This window comes from Glandiceps talaboti, chromosome 10 (assembly GCF_964340395.1).
Source record: "Glandiceps talaboti chromosome 10, keGlaTala1.1, whole genome shotgun sequence".
Lineage (NCBI taxonomy): Eukaryota > Metazoa > Hemichordata > Enteropneusta > Spengelidae > Glandiceps > Glandiceps talaboti.
Genome location: NC_135558.1, coordinates 9,076,804 through 9,089,404, shown reverse-complemented (window position 1 = coordinate 9,089,404; position 12,601 = coordinate 9,076,804). Strand labels below are relative to the sequence as shown.

Genomic DNA, 12,601 nt, shown 5'->3' with positions numbered 1-12,601 from the left:
TGTGCAGTCGAAAATTTCAGGTAATATTTTCAAGTTGTGTTTAGAACAAAAGTTCAAATTGAATGCTATGGTTTACCAACACAGATGAATTTCCATTTGAACATTTTATTTTTGTTGTCCACGTGTAGTACAGGATTATAATAATGAGAGATTGAATCTTCATGGATTCTTGGTTCATCACTTCAAATGAAAATGTCTACTTTCCTCAATTACCCCTGAATATGCCAACAAGGACGCCAGCAAAAATTTGAAGAAAAAAATTTGGCTCAGGGAGTAGAAAATGTCATTTGAAGATACAGTAACGTCTAATTTGTAAGACTGAAAAAATATGATATTTAAAATGAATGCACCTTAGGCCATTGGAAAGGCACAATCGTTGGAGGGGGGTGGGTGGCACAGCAGTTGTTCTATATATCTGTCAGTGATAACTTCTATCAAGATGAACTTGTTATCCAGAAAGTAGAACAAAAAACAGTTTGTTAAATCATGAAGGAAAACAACTCACTTATCTACAGAATGGTATGTGCATTTTATACTATCGTATATTATGAAGATACAACATACCTGAAACATCAAAGAACAAAACATGTCCCTCTTCCATTATCTTTGAACATATTCAATCCTCCATGCAAATGGAATTCTGTTCAACTTATGTCATTACCATATTACTATGGCTATCTATTGTTTTGTTGAATATAAATATTTGAAATAATTTGTCTACAATAAAACCATTATGATATCTTTCATTCAAGTAAGAGACACATTCTGTTCTATGTAAATATAGTTTGTACAGTTTTATTACAATATAAAAGGGAGTGATAAAGTGTGACTTGTACTCAATTAGTTGGATATTGTTGAAAAGAAGGCAGTATGTTCCTAGATGTCAATTAGATAATATGTACATGGAATGTTGTCTAAATATAGCTCATATGTATTCATTGTAAATCAAGGAATATTCAGACATTTTGTAAAAAACTGGTTGAATAGCTTTTTGTTGTTCTGAAAGATTTTCAACATTTATTTGAAATGACAAGGTTTAGTTTGTTGTGAGGGTAGATTTAGCCTGGAATCAAAAGAGAATTGGGTTTTTGAATTTATTTCTCCATCGTGGGATGCGGAAATCAAATACAAATTTCCTATTCTCTTTGATTCTAGGCAAGAGTAGATTTGCATCTACATTTAGTGAATAGGCCTTGAATCACACTCCATTGAAGACAGTTTGGTATTTCTGAGAGTTAGAAATGATCCGATACCACATTAGCATCTAGACTAGGTATTTCCATGGTCTGGGACCTACTCTATTCAAGATTATATGGGTGGGTCTTTCCATGATGGTGTTGTTTACACGTGCGATTGGCAACTAAACTGTGAATAGGCCCTGTGTATGAGGTACCCTTACATCTGCCTACAGTAAATTTCTGTCACTTTGTAGTATTTAAAAAAAAAAAAATTACCGGATACTGATTGTTGTAAAGGTATATTTGCTGACTTCGTAGGCCCAATGGAGGATGTAAATGAAGTCTCACTTACAGGTTTTTCCCCTCTCAAATTATATATTTTGTTTTGTCAATTTAAAAAAAAAATTATAAGATGAAAAACATGGTGACAGAAAATCTGTCTGTAAACAGATACCAACGGAACACTGTTAGGTTAAATAACTGAAGTTTATCAACATGATTATTAACATACTTTACAAGTTAAAATACTGGGAAAATCTATAACCTAATTTTCAACAATGATAGACAAGTTATTGAACCAACTTGGTAATTCAATTTTTCATTGTACCATGTACTATTATATTATTTACCTTTGCAGTCAAGAATTCCATTATTTATGTGACAAAAAAATCAATGTAATCAACCCTGTTATCATCAAGTATGTGCTAAGTGTCAAAGTCTCGTGAGCAAACATGAGGGAAAATTTGTTACTGTAGAATAATGTAGAGTGTCTTTGTGTGTGTGTATGTCTTTTTTTTTTAAATGTCGCTGGGAGAAATTCGTAGCATAAACACAAAAAGAAAAAAAAGGGTAATTTATTAGGGACCTTCTGAATTGAAATGACACAATTTGACTGTCTGATGCATAATGTAGTGCGTCTTTGTGTGTGCGCATCTATGTCTTTATAAAAAAAATGCAGATGGGAGAAATTCCCAGCATAAAACACAAAAAGAAAAAAAAAGGGTAATTAATTAGGGCCCCTTTGAATTGAATAGGACACAATTTGACTGTTTGATGCTGCAAGTTGTACACAATGTAAGAAGTTCAGTATCTGTAAAACATAAATAGAGATTGCGTTTGTGCATGGAACTGTGCCAATTTACAGGTAGGGTGATATATTTATTAGGCCATAACTTTACAGGTGTTGTGGACCAGAGGTCATTTCTGAGTATGTAAGTTAAGACAACACAAATAAAAAAAATATAAATTGTATATTCATAAACAGGATGTTTCAAACAATAAAGTGTATGTATATGTAGTATACAGGATCCATGTTTACAAATCTAAAGGAAACATACTATCTGCGTCTGAATCACGTAAAGAGAGGTAGTATCCGACCTGAAAGCTGAAAAAATGAACAGCTGTGGTAAAAATACTAAATTATCTCCATACTGCTATTCTTGGCATAGTTACCACTGTTCATCACATGTTGGAGGTGTGTATTTTTCCTACGACCCCACTTGACCTTAGCCTAGGATCGGCTGGTGACATCCAGCTGTGGACATGATGTTTATTTGGATGTCAGGCAAATTGTAACTAACTGACTGTACAAGTTATTAACCACAAGGTTCACTGAAACAATGTATTAGTATGGGTAATTTGTAACTGCCTGGATATAGTGAACTACAGCAGGACTGTATTGTAGTGCTGGGAACCACACAATAAGTTGTACTCATAGACAGTATGGATGTCTATGGTTGAATACTATTATATTATTATTTTGGGGGTATAAATGTCTAAGGTCTGAAATTTACTTTTCACAAAGTCTAAAACTTCCTGGAAATTCTTTTTCTTGTATATTGTTTTTGTGAAGGTAAATAATGGAAAACTTAAAATCTTGTTATTTTGCTTTTCAGTGCTTTACTGCTGTTACCACAAAACTTCTATACTAAAAAAGGTTATTTCCTTTTCTCACTTACTTAGTATTTATTGGTATCACTGTCATAAGCATCATTATAATTTTACAAATATAAATCAAAAAGTAAAATTTTAGACACCAAGTAATCGTAGAACTTACACATTTTGTGATAACACTGTTGGTAAGTAGAAAGTCATAAATAGATTACTGAACAGAGTGAAAAGGGAAACTGCTGGAAAGTTGTATCTGCTTCTTTAGTGGTTACATTGTACATGTAAGTGAGTAGCCAAGAGACACATGTGGTGCCAAGAAGTACACTCCCAGTATCACCCCAAACTAAAAATATTCCCTGATGTTTCATTTTTGATGCTAAATAAAGAACTTTGGTTACTTTGATTTCATGTTTTATGTTACAGTCATCTCATTAATAATTGATTAACAACTTTATATAATAAGTGGATTTGAAACAAATCTACTTTTCTGTTACCAATCTAATAGTACATAAAACATTTAGTGGTAAAACTTATTCATGGTGTTGTGACAAAAGTACAATTTTCTGTGCAAAATTTCAAAATTTTGCAAATTGGGAAAAGTGATAGACTCAGTAGAGGACTTATGGTGTGTTTATCATGATATTTTTAGTTACAGTAACTCTGTCATCTATAAACACGATTTTACTTGAAATAAAGACTTTGACAGAATAAGTAAATATACATGTCAGTAAGCCTATTAGACATAGTGCAACAAATACTAGAAATAGCCATCAAATTAACTTCTTGGGGGCAAAACCTTTCACCTGATGATGTAATATTCAATTAGACATGTACAATATTGTCTATGCTGGAGGGGTTTCCCCAGGCTCTGATTTAAAGAAGTGGTTTTCTTTCTGGAAGAACTGGTAAACATAAACACATAAAGACAACAATATGGTGGCCTGGAGACTTGGCATGAAAACGCCAAGTCAATGGATTAACAGTGTGTTCTCTGGTATGCAAATTTGCAATGCTATTTTGTGTTTTCTTGGAATGTGTGTAGATGAAGAAGGGATCTGTAATTGTTCAATTGTTTTTTTCTTGAAAGGCCTACTTTGGATTCAATAGGCTTAAGATTTAGGTATGAAAATCTGTTGTATAGCAGGGGCAGAGCTGTCAGTAAAGTTGATCTAATACAAAAGAATGATCCCATGTAATCCACATGATTCTCCTAATATTAAGATAAAAACCAATGTGATGACCTGGGATTGAAACATAGTCCTTTAAATCAATCCTGCACAGGTTATACCTTAATGTAAATCACCACAAGCCATCATTAGCTTTTGGTCCTTTGAAGTGTAGAAACTAGAATAGGCTGCATACAACCCATGTAATTACAGCAATTGGTTGACTGCACACGACAAACTACTTTGACTAATGTATACCCATAAAATTGGTTCTTTAGACCAAAGAAGGTCAAGTTACTAAATGTTGTGTTGGAATGATGGTACCTTTGACCATAAATCTGCCATGGTTGTCTTCAGAAACATTCTTGAAGTTTACAGGTCTAAGGTCAAACCATTCTATTGGATTGATTAATAGGTAGTACCTCGTAATTATGGGAGAATGGTGACTTGCCAACCTTTTGTGGTAGATGCAGGTAGGTTAGGAAACAACAATTAGGGACGTATTCAGATCTGAGCATTTTCTGTGCTATTTTTGTTGCATATAAAGACTGTAGTTATTCATGTTCAATATAACAATGTTGTTTGGTGTACATCTAGTAGAAATTTTCCGATAGACATCAGAATCATGAAATTTTACTTTTATCACAAAAATTACAGGTACACTGGGGTTAATTTTATAGTCAATTTAAAGAACAAACTGACATGAATGTGAGACTAATACTAGATACATGTTTTATGCAAGAATTTGAAGTATTCACAGTATGTAGATAATACACAGACTATGTAGTTTCAAAGCTACTGTAGACTTATTTCCATGCCCAAAAATAACATGAAATTATCTCATATGTTACATTGTCATTTTGTAAACTAACTTGAGATAGGAATTTTGATAAGATGTTTGATGTAAGATACAAGTTTACAAACATTTGACAAACATATTAAGACTGTGTGTTGAATTTCAAAGATCTGGATAGATGTCCTGGAGTATTTTATCAACAAACTTGTGTCCGTTGAAAAAATTATTTCACCTACTTGTAAAATTGTCAAGTTGTCTTAACTATACATGCAGTAAAATACCTTGAAATAGGAAATTTGGAAAAATATGAATTTAAATCAATTTGACTCTAGCGTAGGACGGAATGTAATGCAATTTGTGAGTTGAAGGTAGGTGTTAGTGCTGTTACCCACCCACACATTACCGATACTCCATTTGAAGCCATAGAAATCAGATTAGAACTATAAAAAAATACATATGGCACTACCACCTCTGTTGATTAGAAGATAATTAAAAAGTGCTATATTAAATTAAAAGATTTCGGGTTTTTTTTGACAGTCTCAAAAAGAGATATGTTTACAGCAACATAGATGTTACGAATCAGACCATAATGTAGACATGTTTACTGAACATGATGGTTGAACTAAATAGAAGGTATATGTCCCAGTATAAATACCATTGGGGTAATAACTGGTTTTGATGAGCATATTAAAATGGCATGGGTCATTCATGTAACATTTTAAGACAGAGACAAGTACGGCAACCAAATATTCTCAATACTACCATCATTTGGTTCTCAACATGGGTTCATGTACACACACTTCACTTAGTGTATAAATATATATACACCAGAACAAGGTCATCTGGGTCAGCAAGGGAAAAAAATATTTGTACCAGTATAAAGTCATGATCACTATCAATTATTTCAACAAGCATAAATACCATGGATCATTCATGTAAATTTTGTTATATTAGACAGACCCACCAAATATTATCAATACAGCTCTCATTTTATTCTCAACATGGATACATACTTAGTACATGTCATATACCCTGGTAGGTACATGTATATCAACATCAGAACAGCGTGATTCAAGCTAAAAAAAAGGAGATGATATTTGTACTTGTAAATGTCATGGCATTTATCAATTATTTGTAGGAGCTTAAATGGCATGCGTTGTTCATGTAACATTTTAGACAGATGTAAGGTCAACCAAATTTTATCAATATGTCTGTAATTTTGTTATCAACATAGATATAGTATAGGAAATTAGTAAAAGGTTATGAAATTATTATTACCGGATACATCTATTTATAAAAACAAACCTCCAGATTGGCATAACAAATGTTGTCACAGGAATAAGGTAGTCTAGTTCCTATACAGCATCGTTACCATTTACACCTCCACTCACAGTCTAGTTCCTACAGTATCGTTACCATTTACACAGGTCTCCACTCATAGTCTAGTTCCTATACAGCATCGTTACCATTTACACCTCTACTCACAGTCTAGTTCCTACAGTATCGTTACCATTTACACAGGTCTCCACTCACGAGTCACAGTAGTTAGAAAACGACATTGGCATACAGACTAGGAATAAAGGTTACACACCTCTTTCATTTTGTTGAGACTGATGAGTGATTTTAATAGTATTTTTGCAAGGGTTTGGTACCCTGGTAACATAAAGGGGCAAATCAGGTAAAACTGGCATAGTTTCCCCATACTGTAGTGTACCACAATTCTGTATTTGAACACAGTAAAATGACCGAGTATAAACCTAAATAGATATTAACCTACAGCACTTTACGCCCCGTGACAAAAACACTGAAGTGCTACGTGCATTTGTATTTCATAGACAAATTGACGTTTTCTGAAGGTAAACTGATGTGAATTGAGTAACACAATGCAACACAGAGGCAGGATAAGCTACAAACAATCATAGGATTAAAATGGACTAGATAATGTTACACAGAAAAGAGAGAGTATTTATAGGAATATGAATAAAAGACTGCCAATGCTGACAGACGGTGCACTGTTACGTATTCTAGGAGTGTTACAGGGAGCGATGACTCATTCTTGACGTTGTGTCTGTAGGAGTTGAGGTAAATAATACTGCAGAAATAGCATGGGAGTGACTTCAGTTGAATTCTATCTTGTTCTACTCATGAATGAAATAATCATTTGTGGGTAGAAATTTGTCTTTTCCTGTATTGTCATGATTCAATTCATGAATTATGGCATCAGCATAACGATTAGTCATTTTACAGCTAATATTCAGAATTTGAATTATACATTGGTAATCAGCTTGGTAGAAATTTGTCTCTTCCTAAACAATTTTAAGGGTTTTATATTTGTGATTCAACTTACAAACTCTAAATACAGACATATAGGAATTATAGTGTAATGATTACTAATGTTATAGTGTGTGTGTATATAAAATGTGTGTATGAGTGTTCATGTGTGTGTGTGTGTGTGTGTGTGTTCATGCATGTGTGTGTGTGTGTTCATGCATGTGTGTGTGTGTGTGTGTGTGTGTACGTACGTGTGTTCATGCGTGTGTGTGTGTGTGTGTGTGTGTGTGTGTGTGTGCATGAGTGCATTCGTATGTTTGTGTATAAAATCACAATTTAATGAACAGCATACTTTGATAATCAGCTTGGTAGAAATTGATCTTTTCTAAAAGAAAATAATTTTATCAGGTTCCATTGTGATGATTAACATATGAAATATGGTTACAGAGAAATTGCATGATAATCAATAATTAATAATTATATATGGATAATGTAATCATCATAATTTAAATAACAATATCCTAAATAGTACCGGTAATCTATATCCCAAATTTGGATTTCATAATTTTAAAGATAATGGCAGACATAAATTAGAATTTTAAGAAAAACATTGAGTGATACTACTGCACAGATGTATCATACTTGAAGGGTTCTTTAATATACATGTAACATGTAAATATGGGTACATTTATTGAGGGTATTTAAACCAAATACCCTACACAGCTTTTTGGGAAGGGCAGAGATAAAAAAAAAATTTACTTGAGGCCCCCCCCCCCCCCCCCCCCCCCCCATTTCATACTGGGGATTACCCACCCAAATTTTGGTAATAAAGGTAGGGATATCCTTATAAGTGAAATGGTTTACTTGATTTCCCACCTCTGTTATAGGGGTCCCCAAATACTATAACTGGTTCCTAAAGGCCCAGGTCAGATTAGCTAAAAATTGGGTGATAAACACAGTTGTCTGGCAAGGCTTTAGAAAAGGTCCATCCTGAATAAAAAATATGATCTTCCATATTAAATCCTTATCACAGCTATACTGATAAGAAAGCACTTGTATGACATTAGGCCAGGCCTTAAAGTCTTCAAAACCTAAAATATTAGAAGACCAGAGGAGAACAATTTGAAGCACAGGAGCTTTCCGCACACAGATCTAGAATGGTGATAATATCTATAGAAATGTTTGTTTGATGTATTCAGTATCTAACAATGAATAACTGTGACTGCTGTCAATGCACATATGATAACCATCACAAAGTACAATTTTAAGGCAATGTGTGGTACACAGCTGGAGCAGACAGCTTGAGTCTTTTTATAGATGAAACACACCTTTCACCCTACAATGTCCCCTTGATGAAGAGATTGCAATATATGAAATGCTAGTATTCAGGTCGAAATTTAGATATCAATAGCGTGAGACAGATGGATTGAATGGGTGTCCTTAATATTGAGGACGAAAATGGTGATAATTTAAACATTAAATTCATTTCATTGATCTTAAATACACATTAATGGTTTGTTTATAGGCTTAAAAAAACTGACTGTGAATGAATTTACTCCGTATTTTTGGATTGAAATTAGGTATGAAGTCGATTAGACTTCACTAGGTACATGTATATAGTAAGTACCAAGGGTTACCTCAGTCACCAATATTAAGGTACAACGTGTGACAATCTATACAAGTGTTCCTAAATTTCCATTTTTGTTGCTGTGGTTTCCCATCAAAATAACAGTACATTTCATACAAGGTATAAAAATGTATGAAAGTTTACTAGATTTGCCTCCTCTGTTATAGAGGTGTCCCGCTAAAATTATGGTAGCAGGGTACATTTTGAGATTTTTGTTGTTGTAAATTTTACCAGATTTCTTGACTTATTTACCCGAGTTGCATACATGTACCCGGTCATATAAACACTAAAACCTGTCTGTAAAAGATTGACAAAAAGAGAAAAAGGATGTCTGGTTCATTGAAAATGAACAATAATATGTAGGAAATTTCAATTGTATTTCTTTTATTTATGGTGATTTATCAAAGTTGACAGCTCCAGATAGTTTGTCCAAAACTTTACGGTCATGGAGTGGGTTGGGGGGGGGGGGCAGCTTGACAACACCATGGATGTATTGGGTGAGACAACCATGATAAAACTGAGTAAAAGTGTTGGTATATGAATAGGGCCCTTTTATTAAAGTAGGCTGTAGAAGAAAGAGTGTAAAATTGGCAATAGAACCATGTATTGTAAACATGAACAAAAGCAGGTCAGTCAGTCTGTCTAGTGTATAGATTCATTTGATGTGACTCATCACATTGTTTGCTACCTTTACCCTATCTGAATAAAAAAAAGTAGTCAAAATTGTGAAGCTCTTTCAATCACAAATAAAACTTGTTAACTTGCTTTAGAAGTACAACAATATGACAATACCCATGTGTTGGAAAAAACATTTGTTTTCGTCACTGAAGCAAAAAAGTCAAAGCCTTCTCCAAGGACAAATGTGTACTAAAGTCTGTTGTGACCAGACACTTTTCCTTTTTTCACATTATATACAAAAGCCTATTGGGAGACATCACACTTCATACTTCACAGGTCACACTTCACACTTCACACTTCACACAGATTTCCATAATGGCAGAATATACGAACGGAAATTAGCCCATGATGCAATGCTTTAGTGACGTATAAACTGTAAAGTATGAAGTGTAAATACAAATGTAGGCTTTCGTATTTTTAAGACTAGAGTCCTATGCATAATAATATACAGTTCAGGTAACCTTTGACCCTCAACACAGACAAATCAATATGTGACCTTTGACCCAACAGTGACATATGTACATTTGTAAATCATCCCTTCACTTTATCTTTCTAGATTACTAGAAGACACTGAGAATGCAGACATTATATTGGTTGCTGGAGGGGAACATTTATTATCGCACAAAATAATGCTACAAACTCGAGTGCCTGAATTCTTTGCCTTCTTCATTGGTAAAAACAGTACGGCCAAGAAAATCATGATACAGAATGTTGTTGCAGAGGATCTCAAGTCATTTCTTAGGTAAGTTGAAAAAAATGAATTGTTGGTAATATGGTTTCTACTCATCAAGTCAAAAAAATGAAATGCAAATTTTCCTTGTCATCTTGTCAGCATCATCAGAGGATCAGGGGTATATTACCAAAGTGAAATTGAATATTTGCAGAGTTGGCCGTAGAAAGCATTATAGTATTATTATGGGGGGGGGGGGGGGTGTTAAGGTCAAAATATGGGTTGTTTGGTGGCCAAGTAGTTACACCACTTGCCTCTTACCACTGCAGTCAGGATTCGAACCCATTCAGGGTTTGATTAAATTTACCATGTTCTAAGTAAGAAGTGTGTCGTTCAGTTTGACTCTACTGTACAACGCAGGTTTTCCCCGGGTACTCTCGGAGTCCGGTTTCTTCCTGCACTAACACTGAACCAAAGGAGCCGGTAAATGGGACTAGCCTCGTTCGTTATCTTAGAATGAAATACATTTTAAAAATAAATAAATATGTAGAGTCCGCTGAGTCGTGACCAACATAGAAAAGAAGTAAATATGGTCACTGAAATACTCAACCATCTGTTTCACTTAGAACAACAGGTCTAACTTTGTAATGTACATATAGTAATGATGATAGTTCTATTCTTGATTTTACCTTCGGCCAGGGAATGCATAGCAAAGAAAATAACAGATAACAAATACAGCCAGAGAAAAGTAAAGAAAATAACCACAAATGTTACAGAAAGCTTGGACTTTTTTTTTTAAGGATACAAAACAAAATTCTAAACACACTTTATTAACTTCACATAAAATTTAATATTTGAATTATTTTTGACACTTTTATAATGTAATCTCAAGTGTTGACAGGCCAAAGGAACAAGCATAGTTTAAAAGACTCAGGCCCCTAAGTATTTAGGACAACCACAAAGATTAAGTGTACTGTCCAAAAATATTTCTAAATTTGCTCTGTAGACATGTGAACAGAACTGAAGATTGAGTATAAAAAGCATTCCAATGTCTAGTGGTAGAAGGGAACAACATTTCAACTTCTTTAGGGAATTCTCAGATGTTAAGAAAACAAATGAAATGTTCATGTGCTTCAGAAATGGGTGTTGAATGCATCTAAACAGGACACTAATCCTATGTCAACCTTAGTGTTCATATTCCAAATAGAAACGTAGTATTTGGGTTGTAAAAAACACCTGTGTACTCACAAAATAATTGTTCAAGTTTGAATTTTCACACACCTCCAATCTTGTGTATACCTTTACAATATGAATAGATTTGAGGGGAAAGTAAGAAACATATCCAATAATGTAGTGTGCTGTAATATTACCAGTAATAGTTATTTGAAAAAAAAATTATATGCATTGACAAATTTTTTTGTAATGGTTTGATAAAAGGAAAATTATCTTCAGAATATTTCAATAGCTTGGTTGGTTGATTAGAGAATATGAAAATTTTGACATACCAGAATTTTAATTTATTAAGAACAATGATAAATTAAGAACAAGAATAATTATTAAACTGTTTATCAGGCTGGTGGACAATATGATCAAGGAGAAGGCTGGATTTGGTTTCAGGCTGTGCCAGAGGGGGTTATTACATTTGGATCCGTCCGTGCATGAGCATGTCCTTAAATTTGCTAACAGCTAGCATATCAGCATTGTCAGGAGTGTATGTACTACATATGATGTTATCAGAACATTCACTTCTAAGAAATTATTTGACTCTATGAGGAGATATTTTCATTTGTAATGAAGCCAGAGTCCATGAGCATTCATTGATTCTCACATAATGTTACATAGTTATCTTGCTATATAGCTTATCTCATTGCACAAATTGATGACATGGAGTACCAGTATAGATTGTACCGCTACATATCAGTATCGATTGGATTATGATTACATCATATTTTACTAAGTATCGTATCTCATTTTATAATAACAAAAATATGTAGAGGAATTGGGAATATCAATGTAGATATGTAATGAATGTATTTCTAATGTAAACTAAGATAAGAGAAAATATTTTTTTTGAGTCTGAGCTAATGATTTATCAATGGTCACTATGTCTAATGTTACAGTGTAGTCGCCAAAGATACATGTACATGTACATGTGTATAGTATAGTGGCCCAATGTTATAGCATAGCAGTAAAATGCCATAGCATCAGGGAACTAATGATAAAGTGTTATGACCCAATGTCATAGCATAGGGGCTCCAATGATTATTATAGTGGCCCAGTATTACATTTGTATACTTTTAATAGCACAGTGTCTCAGTGTGATGA

General features: G+C 33.7%; 1 protein-coding gene across 3 annotated transcripts in view; it reads left to right on the top strand.

Moving 5' to 3' along the window:
- Positions 1-12,601, top strand: part of LOC144440913 (uncharacterized) — a 41,105-nt gene that overhangs the window by 3,656 nt on the left and 24,848 nt on the right. For all 3 annotated transcript variants that reach the window (XM_078130370.1, XM_078130369.1, XM_078130368.1), the window contains exon 3: positions 10,163-10,348. In XM_078130370.1, the coding sequence (XP_077986496.1) occupies positions 10,163-10,348 (186 nt within the window). The remainder of the gene's footprint in view (positions 1-10,162; positions 10,349-12,601) is intronic.